This window comes from Cygnus atratus, chromosome Z (genome assembly GCF_013377495.2).
Source record: "Cygnus atratus isolate AKBS03 ecotype Queensland, Australia chromosome Z, CAtr_DNAZoo_HiC_assembly, whole genome shotgun sequence".
NCBI classification, from domain to species: domain Eukaryota; kingdom Metazoa; phylum Chordata; class Aves; order Anseriformes; family Anatidae; genus Cygnus; species Cygnus atratus.
Genome location: NC_066396.1, coordinates 36,850,193 through 36,872,573, shown reverse-complemented (window position 1 = coordinate 36,872,573; position 22,381 = coordinate 36,850,193). Strand labels below are relative to the sequence as shown.

The following is a 22,381-nucleotide window of genomic DNA, read 5'->3' as shown; positions in this document are numbered from 1 at the left end:
TCCTGGGTGCAGGATTTTAAATTAAGGATGACATTCTGAGAAGTCCTCATCATAACTGATGTTGTCAAGTACCATTAAATGAAGGTAGAAATAATTCTGGCAAGCCCTAATTTGGGACATGGTCACAGTGCTGTTTAGCTCTGCTAACAGGAGTACGGGCAGTTCATAAAGCATCAGCATTACCAGCAGTGTTCAAAGTTTTGGATGGCAGCCTGTTTCCCAATGTGTCTCGGGGTGTCCTCAGAGCTCTGTTGAGTCATACTTGGCTGCTGATGGCTCCAGGGGTGTGGTAACTGGGTAGGTGCTCTAGGAAGGTGATGCTGCCACTCCCCTGATTTCTTCAGAGGCAGCTGCTGCTCAGTGAACTGCAGTAGGGTGCATCTTTTCAATTAATGGGCTTTAATATCAGGCAGAAAAGCAACGTGTGCTCAACCCTTCTCCGTACTGGCATCAAGCTCTACCTAGTTTCAGGCATTCAGCCTTGAAGTAACCGGCTTATGCCTTCATGAAGCGGGGGCTGTAAAGGTTCTGTACACCCTGACTGTATGTCATGGTTTTAGCTGGGAGTTAATTTTCTTCCCAGAGATTCACACAATGCTGTTTTGGATTTTGAATGAGAATAATGCTGACAACACATGGATGTTTTAGTTACTGCAGAGCAGTGCTCACACAGAGCCAAGGTCTTTTCAGCCCCTCCTGCTGCCCTGCCAGTGAGGAGCCTGGGGGTGCTCCAGGAGCTGGGGGGGACACAGCCAGGACAGCTGGCCCAGGCTGGCCAGAGGGATGTCCTGTATGGGTATGGGTATGGTGCTGTGTTTGGGATTTAGGATGAGAAGAGCGCTGATAACATGCTGATGTTTTAGTTGTTGCAGAGCAGTGCTTACACTAAGCCAAGGACTTTTCAGCTTCTCGCTCTGTCCTGCCAGCGGGCAGGCTAGGGGTGCAGCAGGAGCTGGGAGGGGACAGACCCAGGACAGCTGACCCAAACTGGCCAAAGGGGTATCCCATACCATGTGGACAATTATATGGGGGGGCTGGCTGGGGTGGGAGGACCACCTTCTTGGGGACAGGGTGGGCATCGGTCAGCGGGTGGTTAGCAATTGCATTGCGCATCACTTGTTTGTACACATAATTATTATTAGTAGTACTATTACCATCATTATTAGTATTTTCCTTTGTTTTCTGTCCTAATAAACTGTCTCTATCCCAACCCGCAGGCTTTCATTTCTTTCTAATTCTCTCCCCCAACCCCGAGCGAACGGCTGTGTGGTGCTGAGCTGCCGGCCGGGTTAAACCACGACACCGTGCGACCTGGGCTCCGGTACCAGGCCGGTCAGCACGCCGTTACCGCCCGGTGGGCGGCTGAGGGAGGAAAGGCAGGCGCTGCCCTGTGGTGCCCAGTGGTCAGCACCTGCTCTGAACGTATAAAGTTACGGCAGGAGACAAAGCGAGCCTCATCTCTGCTTAGTGATAAACTTTCTGATCCTTTTAGGTAATGCTTGTTACGTTTAAGCAACGCCCCGCCCTCGTTAATTGGGCCAGCATGAAAGGGGCAAATAATCCTCAGCCGCCACCACCTCCTCCCCCCCCCCCCCCCGCCCGTGCCTTTAAGAGCCACGGCGGGGGGGCGTGGTCGGGGGGGGGGCGGCTCGCGGCCGGGCCGCCGCTCGCCATTGGCTGCCCGCCGCGCCGCGGCGCCCGCCCCGCTCGGCACGCCGTTATGTCGGTGTGGCGGCGGCGGCGGCCGGCCGGGCAGTGCGGCGCGGCGCGCATGCGTACAGCCAGCCGGCGGGGCCGGGGGCAGCGCTGGGAGCGGGGCGGGCGCGGAGCGGAGCGGAGCGGGCGGCAGCAGCAGCGGGAGGAGGGGAGGGAGGAGGGCGGGGAGGAGGGGACGGAGACCGGCAGCGGAGCGGGGCGGGGCGGCAGGCAAACGATGCCCACCGCCGCCCGCGGCCGCCCCCGCCGCTCCCCGTCCCCATGAGCTGACGCCGCGGGGCGGCGGCGGGGGCAGGAGCGAGCGCCCGGCGGGGCCGGCGCCCCGGCATGGCCGGCTCGGTGAGTACCGCCCGGCCCCCGCTCCTCTCCGCTCCCGCTCCTCACCTCAGGGTTTTCGCCTTCCCCCCCTTCTGGCTCCCCGCCGCCGGTGGCAGGGGGCACGCAGCGCCCTCGCCCCTGCCGGCGGCGGCGGCGTCCCGGCGTGTTTCCTGTGAATTTTTATAATGCGTTTATTACCGTTTCTCGTTGACTTACTTGTTTTATTTTTTTCCTGGGGGTGCTCCTTGCCCGCCGCCCCGGCGCTGACCGCCCGCAGTGCGCCGTCCAGGTGAAGCTGGAGCTGGGGCACCGAGCCCAGGTGAGGAAGAAGCCCACGGTGGAGGGCTTCACCCACGACTGGATGGTGTTCGTCCGAGGGCCCGAGCACAGCAACATCCAGCACTTCGTGGAGAAGGTCGTCTTCCACCTGCACGAGAGCTTCCCCCGCCCCAAGAGAGGTAGGGAACAAAAGCGGGGGCTCCTCGCCCAGCGACGAGGGTGCCGGCGGGGCTCGGCTGCCCCCCGAGCCGGCTGCAGACTCCCCCCCCCAAAGGCCGGGGTGCCCGTGGCCCTTTTGTCTCGGGTCCCCCCGGCGGTGTCCGGGGTGCTGCGGTGAGGTAGCGGTGCAGACAAAAGGAGGTGGATGGGTGCCTCCTTTGTGAGCAGGTTCCTTTCCCTGCGTGGGCACCGCGGGTGTCTTTCCACGGGTCTGCGGTCCTCACGGCACCTTCAGCTCCTGCAGATCCAAGGAACGGGTCCTTCCTGCCCAGAGCGGCGCGGGGCAGAAATCGGGCATTCGGGGGGCAAAGATAGCACGTTTCCCAGTGTTGGGATGGGAAAGCTGTTCTGTGGTGAGGTAGAACCATGCTTTGACTTAATTTTTAACTTAATTTTTGACTCGGTTCAAAGACAGCAAGCTTTGACTCTTGGTATATTTTTACATCAGTTACTGTGGTTCTTCAAGAGCATTTTGCTTGCCTCAGCCAGTGCCCTGTAAGAACAGCAGTGCTTCAGCTGCTGAGATCTTCTGCTAGAGCATAAGCTGTTATTTCCCTTTTGTCATTGTAAAGCTGAATACGTTTCAAAATCTATGTAAAAGCAGGATGGTATTGCACAAATTGTTTTTAGTGGCTTATAATGCAATACTGTGATATTCCCAGTGAATTAAGTTGTCCAGATGCACCGTGGGGTCTTCCTTTCTTTCCTATTTCCCTGTTTCTTGTGCAGAAAAACGTGACTTCGGGTCAATCTAAATAGTTTGGAAGAAAAACTGAGCTCTGCGTAGCCAAAATAGGCGTGATAGCATTGTCCGTACATAGTGAATGGGATGATATATTGAAATCAGGGAGAGAAAGTACGTTTAATTCTTTGAAGCTCAGTCTATGCATAGCGGGTGCTTACGGCACTCTGCTTTTATCACCGAGGCTGTATTTATCTGTCTACTTGTTTCTGCCTGGCCCCGGGGAATGTGACTTTGCAGCCCAGACCTAGGGGTGATTGCTAGGGGCAATGTGGATCTTGCTAATAAGAATATATTACGACTTCGGCAAGTGAAAGATGGCACGGTTTGCTCCAGCGAGTGCTTTGTGTCTACAGCTGCTGAAACTAGTTATGCAGCCATTTAAGCCATTGTTTTAAAGTGTTTGTTTTGGAGTTTTATTTCTGTGCGTCTTTTTCATGATGTGGCAGCTGCTGGGAAAGATGCCAGCTTATATAGCCCGGGAGGGGACTTGTCATTTTGTGATTGCACATGACTCGGATCGTAGGAGAATACGCGCTGTTCAGTGGGAGCGGTTGCCGTAAGATGAGATTCTCTGTTCCCTTCTAGGCTTTGCTCCCCCTCCTAAAGCTGCAGCAGAGGGTAGTGGGGGGCAGTGCAAGGGACTTCAGGCCCTCGAAATCACAGTGGAAGAGATGAGCTTTGTGCTGCTGTGTTTGAGTTATCTAGCACGCTCTCTTGTGTTCAGACGCGTTTAGAGGAATGGTGGTGACGTGCGCCTTGTGAATGGGAACATTTTGTGTGTTTTTCTAACCTACAAATATGGCTAACATCTTTGCCAGAAATATTCTGGGTTTTCTTAGCTCTGTAAGTCGGGGCTGCTGGTTTGATTTGACCTCAGATGGCCCTCACTGCGGTGGTGGAAGTGTCGCCTGTTCCATGGGAGTAGCAGGGTTGCTGGTAGCTGAACTCACTGGTTGGTGTTCGTGTACTGGTTCAGTCGCTGTCTCTGAAGTTGTGACATGCTTTATTGCTTTGTTACAAGATAACTGGCCACTTGGAGTTACTTGATAAGTTCTCAAACTACTCCTGAGCCTTGCCTTTAATGAGCAGAAGTAGGTGTACAATGTTAAAGCTAAGTGTCAGGATAGGGACTGGCTGCAGCACTTAACTTCTCTGTGAGTGATCTGTGTATCTCTGGATTCGTGCTGTGAATGGCTGCTCTGACGTGTGTGCTTGCGAGGAAAAGTTCTAATTCATTAAGTCTGTTTGCAAAACCCTTGGATCAATTTGAGAGTAATAAATGAATAGGCTATCACGGGCTTTATTAGCTCCTAGCGTTTATGCTACCAGCTCACTTTTTATTACTGGCATAGTCATCCAAACATCAAGGGAGGGGAGGTGAATTATTTTCTGAAACAGCTTTTCCATACGCTTGCTTTGCTTGTTTATGAGAATAGCTGGGTGAATGTCAGTTTGGCTACAGCTCTGTTTTTGCTTATCTCTTCTGGCTGTACCAGGGATTTTGGAAATAGTGGAGGTTGGTGGTAAGTTTGCAAACAAAGGTGTGTCTGTGTGTTTGTTCTACTAATAGCTGCGGCAGGGCACGCAGGGTCCTATATGCTGAAGTTGCATTCGTTTTAAGGTGGGAATGTAGCTGGGAACAGCATTCAGTTTCTGCAGGGCAGAACAGGCTGATTTGTGTGCCCAGTCAAGATGGGAAGGTGATGCTGACTGGTGGGGAACAGAGTATGTATGATCTACAGTGACTTAATGAATGAGCCTCCTTCACTGTCTCACCTTAAAAACTTGAGCTTGGCAGCAGTTTTGTTTTCTGTTGTTTGCCTTATGATGAGCAAGTGCTCCAGTTTGTCCTTGCATGAAGGAGCGTATAGTCATTCTCCATGGTTGCCTGCACTTTGTCACATCTAATGGCCTGCTTCTGCCATCTGACTTACATGAGTAGCTTCACTGGGGGGACTACAGGACTGCTTGTCAGATTAAAGAAAGTATATCGTACCCAGGCCCATTCTGGAGCAGAGTTTTGCAAGACAAAAGCTCTCTAAAATCATGCAGTCACCAAAAAAAAAAACGCTTTGTTTTTAAGTTTTGCCTGTTTCATGATGCTTAAGAAAATTGGTTAACAGAAGGCATGGAGAATTACCAGGTTTCTAGCTTTATTTCAAATCATGTGTTGCTTACCTTTTTTCAGTCGTGTGAGGAAAGTTGTGCTGTGTACAGGAGTACAGCACAAAAGCACACCCGCGGAACGGTATTTGTCACAGGGTTATGGTTCTTTTTGGTTCACTGCGTAACTAGCAAGCTGCCTCCAAAAGAGGAGCTGTTGCTCTTCTCTGACAATGTATCTTGTTATTTCTTAAGATGTTAAGAAGTTTAGAAAAACTTTATTCCTCTTCTTATCTAATGATTGCTGGTGCTCTGCAGCAATAGCCTAGCTTGCCATTTGCCTCACAGCGTTTTGGTTGAGTCAGGGAACACATCCCTTAATATCTCCCAGCGGCTCATTTTAAGTGCTTGTCAGAGACTGCGTTGGAACTGATGTGGTCTTAGTGGTTAAGTTTCTGTTAATTAGCGGTGCAGTTTGACAAATTCGATTTTTTCTTACTAAAAAGGGGTGGGCTAATATTTCTGTGCAAATAACTTAATATGAAAGTGCAGGTTTGGACACTGGAAAGCTGTGACTTGAAAAGCAGAAGGGAAGGTGTTGCTTTTCTCTATGGACTTGAGGGGAACAATGGTTACTGCCTCACGTTGTCATATCATGTGTTGTACATCACTAAAACTTCTTGAACTAAGCGATGCAAGTGGAGCTGCTTGTCACACTGCTGGACCAAACTGTAATGTTATTTAGAAAATCCACGTTTCCAGTACTGTTTCTTTTTTCTAAGGGTTGTCCATTAGTGCAGAATGAAACTTTGGTGGACCATAACATTTCATAATAGATTTAGCAACCTTAGAAAGTGCCAACGATTGCTTTCCAATAAAAACAGTCTTTCCCTCCTCCCATGATAGCTTTTCCAGTTTTGTTCCTGCAGTTCAACCAGGCAATTTTTCTGAATAATCTTCCTTAGAAGAGTTAGGAAATCTCCTCTCCTGAATCTGTCATTTTCTAGGAGTTACAGCGAGGAGGAAGAAACTCTGAAAGAAGCAGTCTTTCTGCGTTTCATTGTTGTTCGTTAATTTTTTTAAGGTGACTTTGTTCCAGAGACCACGGTACTTGGTGGGGTGGGTGGCGAGATGTGAATCTTTTGGAAGGGGAAGCACGGTGTGGAAAGACAGTAGCGTGGATGTGCTCTTCCTCATGGAAGCGGCTGCCCTGCAAACGTGCAAGTAGACATCATCTCTGGCATCTTGTGGTATGTGGTGGCACACACTTCTGCCTCTGACGCCCTCGGTGTACAGGAGTGCAGCTGTAGAGTGGAAACTTCTTAAAGAGTATCCTTCAGTGTGCTTGTAAGGACTTCTTGAGAAAATATATCTGTAGATAAACCCTAATTAAGTATGCAGGTTTTTTTTATGAAGGGGAGACCCCTTTTCAATGTGCAATAAGGGGAAAAGATTCATGGCTTTCTTTTCTGTATATACTGCCTGGAAAATCAAAAGTGGGAGTCGAATTCTGCTCCTACGCATTTAGATTTGTTGTACAGTGTTGGCTGTATCAGTCACTAAACTTGTAACAGACAGGTTGTACATTGTCAAGATGTAATGAAGCTACTCCATGGAGATATTTTGTTTTGCTACTTAAAAAGAAAGGTTGAAGTGAGACAGTTTTTATTTTAGTGACAGCTTATTCCTCTTGTGAAAGTACATCCAATGATGTGTTTTAAACAGTCTCTAGTGTTCCGTCTTAAGGCTGTAAAAATGCTTCATGAAGCTCCCTAAAAGTATTTGTTGAAAATATGCTGGCTAAGGAAATCAATGGCTTTAATTAGGAAACACTAATCCGTTTTCCCCTGACTATATAGTGGTTTTGTTTTTAAACTTTCTTTTCAAAAAATTTCACTATATTACAATGTGTGGAAGAAATGCAAAGAGGATCCTTGATCTTTCCCTCCTTTTGTAGACCTACTATTAATTTGTTGACCATAATGCAAAAGCTGCTCTTAGTAGCTTGCATTTTGTCTTGTAAAAATTTGGAGAAAATGGCCAGTCCATATTGCCTCTCTCATGTTTCTCAATTTTTTATTGTTTTGGTGATTATCTTCATTCTTTTTTTTTTTTAATACTAAGTATGAAAAGATAGTAGCCACCCCCTGCCACATTTAAGGTCGATGAGAGGCTTAGCTTTCTATCAATTTTAGTAAATAGAGAGGTGTGAGGATAGAGGCCAACAGGCATCTTATTTAGTGGACAACTTGAGTTTTCCCTTAAGTAGATGGTCAGACTACTGACTGTCAGTAGTCTACTTTTGACTGTCAGAAAACAGTCAGTTTTCTGTTGGATATTTTAGTAGGATATTTAGCTACACTTCTAAGAACTTAGAAAGAAGAGAGCTACAATTAACTTGAGTTTTTTTCCCCCTCATTTTATTTTTCACCTAATCTATCACACCTGGAGGGTCAGGCTATGTGGGAATTTCTTTTTCTATCGGTCGTAGAGATACAGTGTTCAAGCGTATCAGGTTCAATACTGCAACTTTAGGGCAGGCATTGCTGATTTAATTTGTGAATATGTTGTTACTGGCTGTGGATTTGCTTATCAGTGAATTTCAGCTGCAGCCAGATAGAACTTTGGATGTCTAGTGGGCAGTTTTGTTTGTTTAACAAGAACTCTAGAGATTTAATGTTGCTAGTCCTTTAATAAGCAGCTGAAGAGCTGTGAGAATACATAGGTGTTTTCAAATGCAGTTTCTAATTCAGCCCAGTGTAAATCACAAGGGTATTTCTCACTGCTCTTTCTCAGAGACTGAGAAGAGGTTGGATATACTGAAGCTATCAAGTTTCATCATTATGTGAGTGCTGTCAGTAAATGCTGGCAGCTTTGATGATTAGATGCTACTGGTAGAGGAAAACCTTTTTCTAAAGATTTTTCTAAGAAATTTCACTTGTCTGGTATGTCTCTAAACATGATCAAGTTCAAAGATGATACTTTATTTAGAAGTAAACAGTATAATAAGGAGTTGGGCAGCATACATCCGTTTTATGAGTATACAGCTTTGTTCCATATATTTTCCATCATTTAGGTAATACTAGTTTAAAACCTACTGCATATATTTATCAATCTTTATCAGAATTGATTTGCGGTCTGGAATGAAATGCATATTGCATTCAATTTAAATAAAGTTTAAGATGAAAGTGTGACAATGGGTTCTTACCCCTGCTAAAGGTACTCAGTGATTGTACAGTCTGTAGTACCTCAGTGTAACAGGACACATGAATAACAAGGCTGCTACATCATCCAGCATCACTAAGTTACACTTCAAAAGATTACTTGCATGTTTTTAATTGTGGATAACTGTGTGTTTTGCCTTTATTATCGTTCTCCTCCATGGGATGTCTAGTTCCTGCTAAATTCTTTTTTTTTTCCTGTATTCCCATATAGCATGTTTCTACAAGGGACAATGCTGATTTGTCAGTTCAGATTCTCATTTCACAATCCTTAAAAATGAGCCTAGGTTCCTAGTAAAGGCATACAGCCTTTGTCTCATGTCAAGTTAACTTTATTAACAATGAAACGTTATTTATGGTATTTTTAGTTGTAAGAAGTTGTGGTTTGGTTTTCCTAAAGCTGCAGTATTAATTCTGTAAGTAAGTCTTCCAGATGTTAAAAGGTAGGAAATGAAGTACAGTTTCAGGGTCTTCATACACAAGGAATTGGGTAGCTGTAGAGCAATGCTCATTTGAAAGAAGAGTGGAGAGCCAGGTTGTTGTGCATGAGATTAGCTCTGTTGCTTCCTTTGTAAGATGAGGGGGAAGATCTCAGCATTTTTAAATCAGTAGACAGTTATGTTTATAAAATTTGTGAGAAAATGAAAACAGCTCAGTTTGTTCTTTGTTGTTACTTTGTTTACTGCTATACAGTTTTTATCCTTAGAAAAAAATAGGTGTCTTAAAGATTTCCCTATGAGTCTATTTACTATTATAGATTAGGTGATAGGAACTCTAGGTATAATCTGTAAGATTTTGTTAATTTAGTTCAAGTTACTTCTGGTGATATTGTTCAAGTTATGAAGGCTGTTCTTCTCACACTGACATGCAATGAGATTGGAGGGGTTTGTTTTTTTTGTTTGTTTTTGATTTTAGGTTTTGGAACGAAATGCTGGAGTGTTGTTCTGTCCTTTGTGTTGGAACCTGTGGAGAAGACTGAAAACTTGATAGTTGCAACCTGGCAGAGCCTATTGATAATGCTTGTGACAGCTAAACAGGCTAACTTACAAAGGCTTAATCTGGTCTGTAAGCTGCTGCAGTTTGACTGCATTCATTTTTGTGAGATTCCTATGCTGGTCACCTGTATGTTTGAAACAGTGGAGTTTAGCTCATGTGGAATCATTTTGGCAGTGATTGATGGGTACATGAGAACAAAGTGACAATCAAATCCTAGCACTTCTGTACATTTGTCTGAAAATTATGCTTCCTCATCCTGTTACAAGCCACTTGGCTTCTAATGGAAAATGTTTTTTGCATTTCTGCTGGTTTTTTGCTGTGCTTTCTCATAAACAAAAGGGAGGAAGAACAGAGTGGTATTTAAAATATTTGTACTTAAATCTTTGTGTGAAAAGTTATTTTAAAATGAAATGTCTTATACTACCTACCATTAAAGGATACAACTAAAATAATTAATTCTGCAGTTTAGAAAATAATTTAAAAAAATGTATATTTCTAGGTAAAACCTGTTATATAATACCTATTTAAAAGGAAAAAAAAAAAAGCTTATTTTCAGCTTGCTTTTTGTCAGTTTTTGTTTAAGTGCTAGTGGACAAGTCTCTGCTGCCAGGCAGCCAGTCATGGGAAGAGCTTATTTCATCAGCCGCCTTGTGATGGTGCTCCCATGCACAGGGTACGGATGCTGACTTGCCTCTGATGCTTGCCAGCAGAGGGGACATTGTGCTGTGGGTCTTGCTGAGGGCTCCTGGGTGGGCAGGTGGTCCCCTCAGAGGAGCACAGGCCTGCCTCTTGGGCTGCTGGAGGAGCTCCGCTTCGACACCTCGCCTGCTGCAGCATCACACCAGTGGTGGGTTGCGTGCTGCTGCTTTCAGACACGGCTAGGACCTAGTTCCAGTGGTTGGTCCATGTGAATTGCCTGCTTATGGCTTCAGCATTCTGCATGTAATTTTATGTAAACAAACGTGTCGGTACAGTAGGACGTGTGCACTGGTTGTATGGAACTGTGCTCTTGAAGGTAAACGCCAAGATAGGTGTTTGTCTTTTCAGGCGGTTGTGATAACGGAGGTTACAGCACAAGCTACGCTATTACACATTAAAAAGAAGAAGCAGAACTGAACTGAGAAATGTGAGGTGGATTCAACTTTGCTGATTGTTAGGATATTGAGCAGCTTGTAGTACGTCTAAACTTACTATTTGTGGCTGCTTTTCTGAAGCTTATAGAGGAAAAACTCCACCCAACTCCATGAGCTGCAAATTATTTTGCCCACTCTGGACAGAAGTAATATGAACATCACATATCACTGGAAACAAGGGTTGGCAGACAGTGTTCTCTATTTGTAGATTTGTGAGGAAAATCGAGGACTTCCTTTGTGTATTTGCAGGGAGGTGTTGTTTTACTTTTCATATGCTAACTTTAAAGGGCAAATAATCCAGAAAGGAATAATGTTGAGATTTAATTGAGACAGAACTACTTGATACCATGGGCTGGAAGCCAGCAGTCATTGAGCTCTTCGTTGTGTGAGGGAAATAGGGCAGGTCTAAAAACGCTTGTGGTAACTCAGGAGGGCAAAAGTCTCCTTGAGGAATTTTGATTAGTAACTATTCTCCTTTTAAGCAGGTAAATAGCGTTCAAATTACTCTTGAAATTCAATACTGGGGCCAATAATTAACAATAACAAAGATTAAAAAAAAATATTTTCACATTTTGTCTTATATAATGTAAGCTCTGGGTGGGTATTTTACTGAAGTACTTGGTGAAACTACAGAATGGCTGTTTGTAAGTGATCACAGCACTGATACTCAGTTTTACTGAAAAGCAGGAGAAGCAGATTGGATTTGAAATTCCATGTGCTTTCTAAATATAGAGATGCACGTCCTGATGTTTTTTGTGGTTTTCTGTGGTGTGGTGTTTTTTTTTGCTTGCCTGACTTGGGACACAATATATTTCTGGATATGCTTGGTGCCTCAGAATGATTTAATATTAATGCAGGGAACGAAATACAAAACTGCGAAATATATAGAAGTGTATGGAGCCATATGAATGGCATAGAAACATAGATTTGAGACCAGTTTCTCTAAGAGGATCTTAGCGGAAGTTACGTTGTTAGAACAATTCCAAAGTATTTCCTTAGATATCCCTAAATGTTTAAAGCTGAACATCTTTCACTTCTAAAACAAACAGCATGCTCTTGTAATACTTTTAGGCCAACAATGCAGTATTTCCTCTCTGAGAGGGTAAACTTGGGGAAATAAGCAGACAACAATAAGCACCATTTTATTCTTCATAGTCAGATGCAATACCTGACCCTTTTCAGCCAGCACCTTTTTTAACTGCAGAATTATGTTCACATCTGATAAAATTCCCGTATTAAAATTGTTTTTTGACGCTCAAGTTACTATTTCTTTGCCTGTATATTACTCTTTCCTCTAAAGTGTCTTTTGAAGTATGTGGTTTTCTGAGTCTGAACATTGTAAGGTTGCCACTTGTATCTATCAAATGTTCCAAAACAGAAACTACAACTTCTGTATATTTGAGGAGGCTTTTCTTCTTCAGCCTTGCAGTTGAGCCCAGGTATTATCCTGATTCTGCAGAGCACTTCTGTGATGTCTTGTTAGCAAAAGATTTTACCCATAATGTGTAATATGCTCGGTAACTTGTTACAGCTGAGTTAACAGAAGCAACAATATAGCCATACGATTGGATATCATTATTTTCTGAAGACTCAATCAAGATACTCTAGAGAGTTTGACTTCTCGGTCTATAAACAACTATTTTGTTTTGCTTTTGAAGGCTGGTCTTAGTGTGTCCCTTGCTTAATAAAAAAAGGCAACAAGAACACCTAAATGTATTTTGTTTTGTGGAATTAACCTCGTTTGTCTCCATTATGTGCGTATGGAGAGGTGGCACTATTACAAGCAGCATTTCTATTTACTAAGCTAACATCCTTTCTTATCAGGTTACTGGCTTTTATTATTCTTTAGAGCAAGTCTTCCCCACAATGCATGTCCTTTTAATATGGGAAACTACCTACAGCCAACTGTTAGAAATGCTGCAAGATATTTGCGTGTATATTACTGTGAAGTGATTCCATCTGAGTTCTTTGGGTGCCTTTCGCAGCCTTGTGTAAATACACTAAGACCAGCCCCTGAACATAAATCAAACAAGGTAGCTCAGCAACGCTATAGCTGATCACTTTGCTTCTGCAGGCACTGCTAAACTGTTGTAGCACCACTCTTCTGCTGGGTGGGTGGAAACAATGAGAATTGCCCCATCCATCATTAAGGCATCTGTCATTAAGTTGGACCCATGCGGGGCAGGTCCGTGTTGCAGAGATGCTCCGCATGAATCTGGTTATTGCAGTTTGGTAGCTCAAACTTTGTAGGAGCAGTGACCAAACCATTTTAGTGGGATGATGAATTTCAGAAACGCATCAGAAATGTGCACACATGCACACTTCTGACAAATAGCGACAGCATGGAACAGCGGTTCTGTGTGGATGCTGTACCTGTCCGACAGCCCAAGTTGAGAGGATGTACTGCACCTACTGTGTTTAAATGCCCCCGTTCTGGGAAACCTGAAAGTATCTGTGGGATATTGCACTTAAACACTGTTCTTAAAATGGTAGTTGTGAATAGTTTTGGAATTTACTTCAGGCTTTTTTGTTAAATGTTGAGTCATCCCATGCTGGAAAGTTTAATTTTCACCTACAGAATTCTTTCCAAACAAACTAAATGTCTCCACTGAAGGTACATGAGAATAAAAGTTAATATTTGACAAAAATGAGGTTGTCAAATAAACTGTGGAATGATTTTTGTTTTCATTATCCTTTCCTTTGCCTGGAAACTAAATAGAAACAATCTGGTTTCCATGAAGCAGAACTGCGTTAGATTACTTCCTTGAATTTTTAGTACTGTAAAAGCGAAGTTAAACAACTATTACAGATATTGCAGGTTTTGTAACAAAAGAAGTTTAGTTACACTAGTCTTCTAATACTGGCCTGTAGGGATGTTTCCTTAGGATATTTCTGTGTTAATGGCTGAACTGCAACTTTACAGGAGTTGGAATACTAATAAAGTACTTGTTGATTGACATTTTAAATATACAGTCCAAATTCTCTATTCATTTCAGGTGGAACGTTTAAAAGGTTTTGGTTTCAGTTTTGTGTGTTTTTGAATAGCTTGAATCTGGGAATTTGTTGGTTTGTATCTAGACAACTGAAAATTTTGTTTTGGTTTTAGTTTCCTCCTTTGTGGTCTATCCTGAAGCATAGATAAGTTACTTCTTGATCAAAATCTAAACTAATCTCTGGGTTTTGTACATCATCTTAATGATGCTTTTAGTATGTAAATATTAAGATTTAGCTATATAGCTACCATGTACTCTATAAATATGTTCGTATGTATTGTAGCGTTAGAAGCTTAACAGCCTATTTTCTTCTGACTTGAACCATAAGTGTTTTGAAACCTAATGCAGTGATTAGATCAGTGTGTTCGCCTTCAGGCATCCATAACTTAATCTAAACTCTGCTGAAAATTTCTGGCACATTACTCTTTTGTTTTATTGAATAGTATTATTTTCAGATCTGGCATCTGTATCTTTGTATGAAAAACACTGAAACAAATTAAGACTGCTGTGTGATGGGGCGCTGAAGATATGGCTTACTTTCTTCTCCTCCTGCTTTCCCAGTATGGTTATTTTCTTTCAAACAGTTTGTGCAGCCTGTTTTACTTTGTATTAATCTTAAATAACTGTTTTTGAACTGCTTCTGTAAGAAATTGATTTCACAAAGCCGTTGTGGGGCCCACCAGTTTAACTGCAAATTAGGAATACAGTAAGTACAAAACGCCTTCCAGCCATGGCCAGGTATATGAGTAAAAGCTTTTGCAACTCTTTTTCTTGACTAAGTTGAAAATAGTGGACTTGATAAAAATTAAATAAAACTCTAAATGATAATGAGAAGTGTGTTTCTTCAGAAGCATCATGAAAGCATTGGCGGGCAAAAATCAGGAAAAGGCATGGGTTAAAGGTTACTTGTCTTGTTTTGACTTTCACTAGGATTTTATGAAATAAGACTTTCCCTTGGTAGGGAACACCAGCGTTGTGCCTGTTTTTAGAAATTAGGATTAAAAACAAAATTATGCATTTTGTTAGGATGATGTTAACTTTATGCAGCAACTTTTCTACCTATTCATTGTGTGTGGAGAAAAAATGTGACAGGTATGTTCACACCAGAATGGGTGAGAAGACTGCTTAAATATGAAAATGGGCTTCCAATCTTGCAATAAGTTTTGTAGATTCAGAGGCAGGTGTAATATGCTTTCTTTTCCCCCTGCTTTTTCCAGCTGTTTGTATCTCTGCTTTCAGTAACAAAGTGTTGATGTAAACTGTTGCAATATGTTGTCTGTTCTCTATGTTTGCTTTAAGTCAGCTTAATATATTGATATAAGGTAACAAACCAGTAATGGCTTTCTCAGTTGGATTAAAGGAATAATCAACTCTGACTAGTATTTAAATACTCAAGCAGATGGTTTACAATTTAGGTCCTATTAAATTTCAACAAGGGATGCTACTTTAGTAAAGCAGAGAACTTTTCTCTATAAATCCAACTGACAGTTTTAAACTGATCAAGGTGATGCAAAGCTTAGAAAAATTATGTGATATATGGATTTCCTTTGCTGGGGCAGAAAAGAACTCAAGCAACTTTCCTTTCAAATATAATTATCCTATTGTTAAGATTTTGGTGTGTTCCTGTTAGAATGCCAACGAGTTTAAATGTTTTATCTGCCCTCTGTCTTTTTGAAGTTAGATTTTAGTATTGCCCCAAGATGGCTTTGAAGCCCTGCAGGCAAGCTGGGATATCAAAGGGCTACAGGAATTCAGCCATAATTGTTTTATGGCTTGCCAGAAATCAGACCTATTTGTATAGGTAGCACAGAAAATAGCTGTGATTTGACAGTTTGGTGCCATTTATATCCACCATAAAAAAAAAAGCTAAAGGGGTATTTTGGAAACAGGAACTAGGCTGTAAATGGGAACTGTGCCTCTGTTTTCTCAAAGGAACAAAAAGGAAACAGTTTACAAAACTTTTTATTGGAGCAGAGTTAACAAGGACCCTGTCTACTTTAACAATATTTAATACTGTGCTTGCACTGTGAAATTATATGTTTGTTTGTTCCCTTAGTATGAGGTCACATCATCAAAGATGTACAGAGTAAAAAGGACTTAATTGCTAAGAAGTCAAAAGGAAAGCTCCATGGAGACTTATGCTCCAGCACGAGTAGGTAGTCCAAGTGATGTCACGTCTGGAAAAATCGGATTAGTTGGGAGTATGTGCATGATGCCCTTGCTGTCTTCTGAAAGTCTCACTCCAAATTGCTATTCAGGTACCATTCAAGTCTAAGCAGTTAGGCTTGCAGGCTTGAAATTGTAGTAGGTTGCTTTTTAGTTGCTTGGAGAAGACATCTCGGAGATGTGTTAGCGATCGTATTTTGAAAAAAACGGGTTAAGCAGCACTGGATCTCCATAAAGGAGTTTTTGAGTGTTCTGCTGCTTTCCAATATGTCAAGCATCCGGTGACAACTTGCTTGTATTTGCCTTGCTTCTCTGTTGACTGTACTGAGTACCCTGGTGTTGTGGCAGCCGCCCAGCAGGCAGCTAAACACTGCACAGCCATTCATTCGATCGCTTCCCTGCTGAGGGATGGGGGGAGAGAATTGATAAGAAATGGGGAAGAATTTACGGGTTAAGATAAGAACGGCTTAATAAGAAAAGGAGGAGGGGAAGGGGGGTGGGAGAAAAAAGGAGTGAGGAAGATTTCTTTATCTTAAGGAATAATGCTTCTTAACAATTAATGTTCTTCCTGCTACCAGTGGCACTCCTGCCACTACAAAGACTACTTTCTTTATTAATGGCTCAAGCATCTTTGTCTTCATTACTTTTAAATCTAATGAGTTGAAGCTGTTTGCTCCCAACAATTTTTGGTGTCTGGTTGTGCCACTAGTTGATTTCCAGCTTTTCAATATACCTGTAGAGGGTGGAAGAAATGCTTCAGGATTCAGCCCCTAAAACATAAATATTGTGGCATTTCTGGTTATTTTGCCCTCTATGCACTGGTTGGAGCACCTGGAGGAGTTTATTTTCCATTTGCTGGTATGTGTTATCCCACAGTTGAACATGCGATGTAGTTCTTAGGGAAGAATCTGCAGCTCATTTGTTCTTATCCTGAAATTTAGGAGTGCATGAGAAGCTTGAAATGGCAATGGATCATTACAAGGCCTCTTGTTTATACCTCCTCTTTTAATCTGTTGCTGCCATGCCATTATTTTCTGTGCAAGGTTTATAGCAAAAAGGAACATGATTCCTTTTTAAACATCTATAAAATGAGGTCTTTTGTAAAAAGTGGATCTGCAGCTTGTGAGCTTATCTACCGTGCTGAATTCCTGTATGGCTAATCTTACTGTGCTGTAGTTAATGCTCAAGGTAGGCTCTTCCAGAGTAGTTCAGCACCTCCTTATTTAAATATTTTGATCTCCTGTTTCTCAAGGATGACAATTATTAGATAAATATTTTTGTTCTTAGAGCTCTGAGTACAATTATTGGATTCATACAAAGAACAAACAACTTTTTAATAGTGTAGTTTTGTGGTATGCCTTAGATCTGCATGCAGCCTGCTGCCAAACTGAACAGCTGTGCTTGTCTCGTGTCTCTGGGATGCCATGGTTTTCCATGTGACTGGTGTGAGCTGGGCCCAGAACCTTCATTCAACAGAAAACAACTTCCAGGCCTTTTCTACTACTTCTGCCTCCAAACTCCGCATGAGACGTTTTCTGTTGGGTCCATGAGCTGAAGTGACCGTAGAGCTACAGAGCCATCCAGTGCAAACGGGGGAGGTAGTAACACGTGGCTGAGAGGTGGGAGGAAACATAGGACTACTTCCTTCAGTGGCAGCTCTCAGTCGGATGAGGTGAGATACTATGTTTAAAAGAAAATGAAATGCATCCTCAGATTTCTTGAGTATTTAAGTATAGCACTGACACCACTGCTGTATTCTGGTCTTGGCTTTGCAGCTTGTGCCTTTGTACGAGAGTCTAACTCGGTGTAAAACTGTACTTACTCGTGATGAATTCTGTCAGTTGTATATCTTGCAGATCTGGGACATAAAGGACACTGCAGTATTAATGTTAAGGTCCGAAAGAAATTACAGAGCTTGGGAAAAGTTTGCACTGTATATGAAAGAAGATTATCTATAAGACCTATGCAAAAGTATTACAGGTAAAAGTAATGGAATGCTTTGCTTTTCACTTGAAAAGAAAGATGTGATATTTTAGAAAGCTTTTTTCTCATCGGTCTCCTGTCTTTCCCATTATTTCCCCATTGTTTGCCTGAAACTGGCCTATTGTGTTCACTCAGTGAGTAAGGAAGGCTCGTAAGAGGAGATCTCTGCCTTGTATTTCTAGGATTTATACAATTCCAAAGAGCCATGATTTTTTTTTTTGAATGATCACAAGGTTAGTAGTGTGCAAGGCATGAGACACTATTCTGGTAAACTTTGCTGCCCAATGAAGTGAGGGGTTTAAAGAGAAATTGTCTGCACTGGTCGCTCCAAAGCCAGGATTTGCTTTCCTATCTATCTGCAATATCCATGAGACTCTTTTCTCCTGCTTATGTTCCAGGTACCTCCTTGATTTCTTTTTTTTTTTCTTTAGTTTCTATTGGTTTGTTTTTGTATCAGAGCATTTGAACTGTCTCACTGGTTTCTTAACTGTTTATCTTATATTCCCAAATAAATTAATCAGACTATTTCTTGGGTTTTTGGTATTTGCAGGGGTAAAGGATAAGTGGTGTGGTCGTGTCTTTTCCTGTACAGTATTTAATCAAAATGAGCACGCATTTCATCTTCTGTCTCCAGAGACAAAACTCGGTGTTGCAAGAGATGAGGATTAGAAGTGACAAGTGATACTTGAAGATAAGCTTCTTACATTGGTGCACTGTATTTAAGAGACTGCTCTTGGCACAGTGGCACTCTGATAGCAGTGTTCATCAGCTGAATCACTTAACAGTGACACAGAGTATGCTGCAGTCAGTCAGTGGTGTGGGAGCTGAACTCTGCCTGCCCAAGTCAGAGAATTGTTGCTGCTACAGGCTCAGAATTAGGTAGTCACATACCACATTTTGGCAGAAGATAGACTGTAATTAAAATCTGGCTTCAGTTTTGATTTGGACTGTGTGTGGTAAGTTTAACTGGATACGAAGTGTTGGACCCAAGGGAAGGGCATGGAGCTGGGACAGGGGAGGGTCAGGCTGGGTGTTAGGGAAAGGTTCTGCACCCAGAGGGTGGTCAAGCACTGGGACAGGCTCCCCAGGGCAGTGGGCATGGCACCGAGCGTGCTGGAGTTCAAGAAGCCTTTGGGTAATGCTCTCAGATATGGGGTCTGATTTTTGGGTGGTCCTGTGTGGAGCCAGGAGTTGGACCCGATGATCCCTGTGGGTCCCTTCCAACTTGGGATATTCTGTGATCCTATTCTATTCTATGACTGAAGTTTTTCTTTAAATGCTGGTCTCTTAGGATAAACATAAGAGGCCAGCAGTGACTCAAGCTGCTTCTCATAGTTGTGGCAGCAGTATACCAAAGCGACAATTTTAAGTCTCTACAAAAGAATTGATCCATACTGAAGGTGAATGAGCTGATCACTTTTTCTATAGAAATTCATAGCTTGGAAACAGTCCTGGCTTCATAAAAGGAATGTAAACTTGTTATTTCTGGTAATGAATGTTTTTATTGCTAATTTATTGCTGCTTACCTCATACAAACAGCCTATGTTTGGTATGTATCTGAAGTTGAGAGGTTCTTTGTTGCTGTGAAGCCTTTGTTTAAAGAAGTAGGTTTCTCAGACTGTATTGCTTGCTTCTACTGCAGATTATCATTTTCCATATCCAAGAAAGTAAAACAAATTTGTTGGTCCCAAATCTGCAGGACATTAGTGTACTGCTTCTAGTGCTGCTTCCAGCACTTGTTATACCACATCAGACACATCTAATGACTCTTCCATAATACTTGAGCCAAGGAGCAGTGTTGTTAGGAATCATAGGGTGTTTTTTATGTTGCTGGCAATGGTAGGACTTGGATGTGCTAGAGGACTGCAAACACTGTTGCTTCACGCAAAGCTAAGGACTCTTGCCAATTGCTTGGCAAAAGCTGAATCTTCCTGCCAAAATGCAGAGCAGTAGCTGATTACTATATATGCTTCTGTGTCTACTAGTCCAAAAGCCTTTCCTACATTTCTGCCTGTCTCAGAATGCGTGACTTTATGCTCACATAATCTTTTTTTCCACAAAAAGATGTGGCCTTGTGATTTTTGCTTGTTGTCTTATAGATCACACATTTGCAGTTTAGTTGCCTGACTAGCAACAGGAAAAAAAATCTTGACTTTCTGTTGCAGAGAGCATGTGCAAGTGTTGGGGCAGCTTTCTGTTCTGTAAGGCTAGCTGTTATATTCTGTAAGTATTTTAACAGGTAAAATTGTCTGCTGCCTTCTATTTTTTGCTTGCTCACAAGCTATGGGTGTCTGAGAGGCAATAATGAGTGATGTCAGGAAGAAATGAGCCACAGAGAGGTCTGGTGAAATCAGGATAGGGTTAACGTGCAAGTATGAAATATAGAGGAGTTCCATTCAGGCAAGTTAGGGGCTTTTAAAATTGTGTGTCTGAAAATCTCTTACGCTTTGTCAGCTGGCTTGCATCTACAGTGATGTGAATGGGACCAGAAAAAAAACTGACAATTTTTCAAAAAGCCTATGTTAAGTTACTCCTTTTCATTGTAGGGTACTGCTGGATACAAATCTGTTGGACTGTTCCAAAAAGCAATATGTGCAGTGTTTGATACAGCCGAACCCCCTCACCAGGCTCTCAGACAGGTTAACATGAGAATGCATGGATCTTGGCTGTCCAAACCATGGGCAGTATGAGTACGGTAGCACATACTAACCTGTCAGTTTTTGCGTTTTAAATGCTTTTAGCAGATGTTTGCTGGCTTTTGGAATTGACCAAAATAAGACGGGAAAATTGAAGAGTGTTTTAATAGAAGTTTGTGTAAGTAAATGCCTGGGGCTTCCGATTATTTCCTTCATTCTCTGGAAGGAAGGTTTGCTCTTTCTGTTTGTCAACAGCCAAGTGTCCAGGGAAGGTGTGTGGAAAATCGATGAGCAGACTCATCAGAGTAGGGAGACCGGAGTTTTAGGGTTTGTGTATTTCCTTCTTCTATGCTAAGTGAAGTTAGTAGAATTAACTGTGCAAGGATAGGTGGATCTACAGGTGCAGCTCTGTATAAAGAGCATATGGAGGATGCAGAATCTGTGTTTGCCTACAAATGTTGCCATCCTTGTGTACCTGGTTCTCCAGTGATGTTCCAATTTGTCAGGGGGAGAGAATGCAAAACTTTACAGACTTGAAACCTTGAAGGGGAAAAGATTTAAAAAAACAAACAAAAAACACAACCCATAACCCAGTTAATGAACAAGTAAAATGGAGATTTTCCTGATGTGATTCAGCTGGTGGCTACTTAGGCCATATCTTTTACCTGCTGTAAAAACAGTACCTACTTCCGACATATACAATCTGTGCCTAGAACCAAGCAGGGAGGTTGGAACCATTCCATGGCAAAATCAAGTGGTGTAAATTCACTTATCTTAAGCAAATTTAAGATAAATGTCATGAGGGATCCCTCTGCCATGCTAATTAGATTTTTTGAAAAAGATTGTCATTTTCATTGTATGATGTGACTTTGTTGAGTAGATTCTTTTACTATTTTTTGTCTGTTTTATCATCCAGATGCTATTTCATCTTTTTTATAGTTTTTTCTCACTTTAAAAGTTTCATATTTGGGGGAGGGAAGAAAGGGTGGGGAGGGAGTACCTGATTTAGTCTGGATAAAGTTCAAGCCTGTTAACATCTGGGTGTGTTGTCAGTGACACCAATTTTACGTAGGGGTCATTGTTAAGCAAGTTGCTCCTGGGGTCTACGTAACTAACCCTGCTTTCTGATATATAAGCTTCTCTAAAATGGGAGCCTGACTTACCTTTACTGAGGTTATGAACTGTAGTGCACAGCAGTTTGAGTACTTTAATACATGGAGATTATTTTGGAAAAAACCCTCTTCCAACAGCAAATTTTAGACTTGTACAGTTGGCTTGCATTCTACAGATTTTTAACCAATTTCTCAGAATGAATAAAAAAAAATTTGAGATTTATTAATTTTTTGAAACTTGTGTATATTTATGGGCATAGTTTGCTTTGAAACATAAGGTTTCTTTAATTAAAAAGCAAAACACCTTGGTTCTGGAAATTACTAATTTGTGAACATAGTAGTAAAACCCTTCAAGGCCTGTGCATGACATATTTTTAAAGATTTTTTAAAGAATTTTTATTATTTTCTTTCCCCTTTGCTTTGCCTTAAAAACACTGTTAGGGAGTTTCCTGTTGTTTTACTGAATCTGTACAAAATATATATGGTAGTGTTGATTAGTGATATAAAGCAGTTTGTTTTTTAATGTAATACGTAGGAGTAGTATAGCTTTTTTTTCTCAGCTCTTTTCTACCATTGAAAAACCCTTTAAACTCCTTCCAAAACATTTTCTTTGTTGTCTTCCCCCACATAGCCTGATTTTAACAGAAGAATAACATATTATCGCCAGAATTAATGGGAAAACTCTGCAACGTTTCATTTCGTACTTGTATTCAACTTTGAACTGCCTGGAAGTTGTTTGGGGATTATTATAATATAAATAA

General features: G+C 42.0%; 1 protein-coding gene across 4 annotated transcripts in view; it reads left to right on the top strand.

The window, feature by feature from the left end:
- Positions 1-1,961: 1,961 nt before the first annotated feature.
- The window catches only part of MLLT3 (MLLT3 super elongation complex subunit), a 135,612-nt gene continuing 115,192 nt past the window's right edge, over positions 1,962-22,381 (top strand). For all 4 annotated transcript variants that reach the window (XM_050716319.1, XM_050716320.1, XM_035558544.2 and 1 more), the window contains exons 1-2: positions 1,962-2,055; positions 2,312-2,492. In XM_050716319.1, coding sequence (XP_050572276.1) covers positions 2,044-2,055; positions 2,312-2,492 — 193 coding nt within the window. In that variant the 5' untranslated portion in view covers positions 1,962-2,043. The remainder of the gene's footprint in view (positions 2,056-2,311; positions 2,493-22,381) is intronic.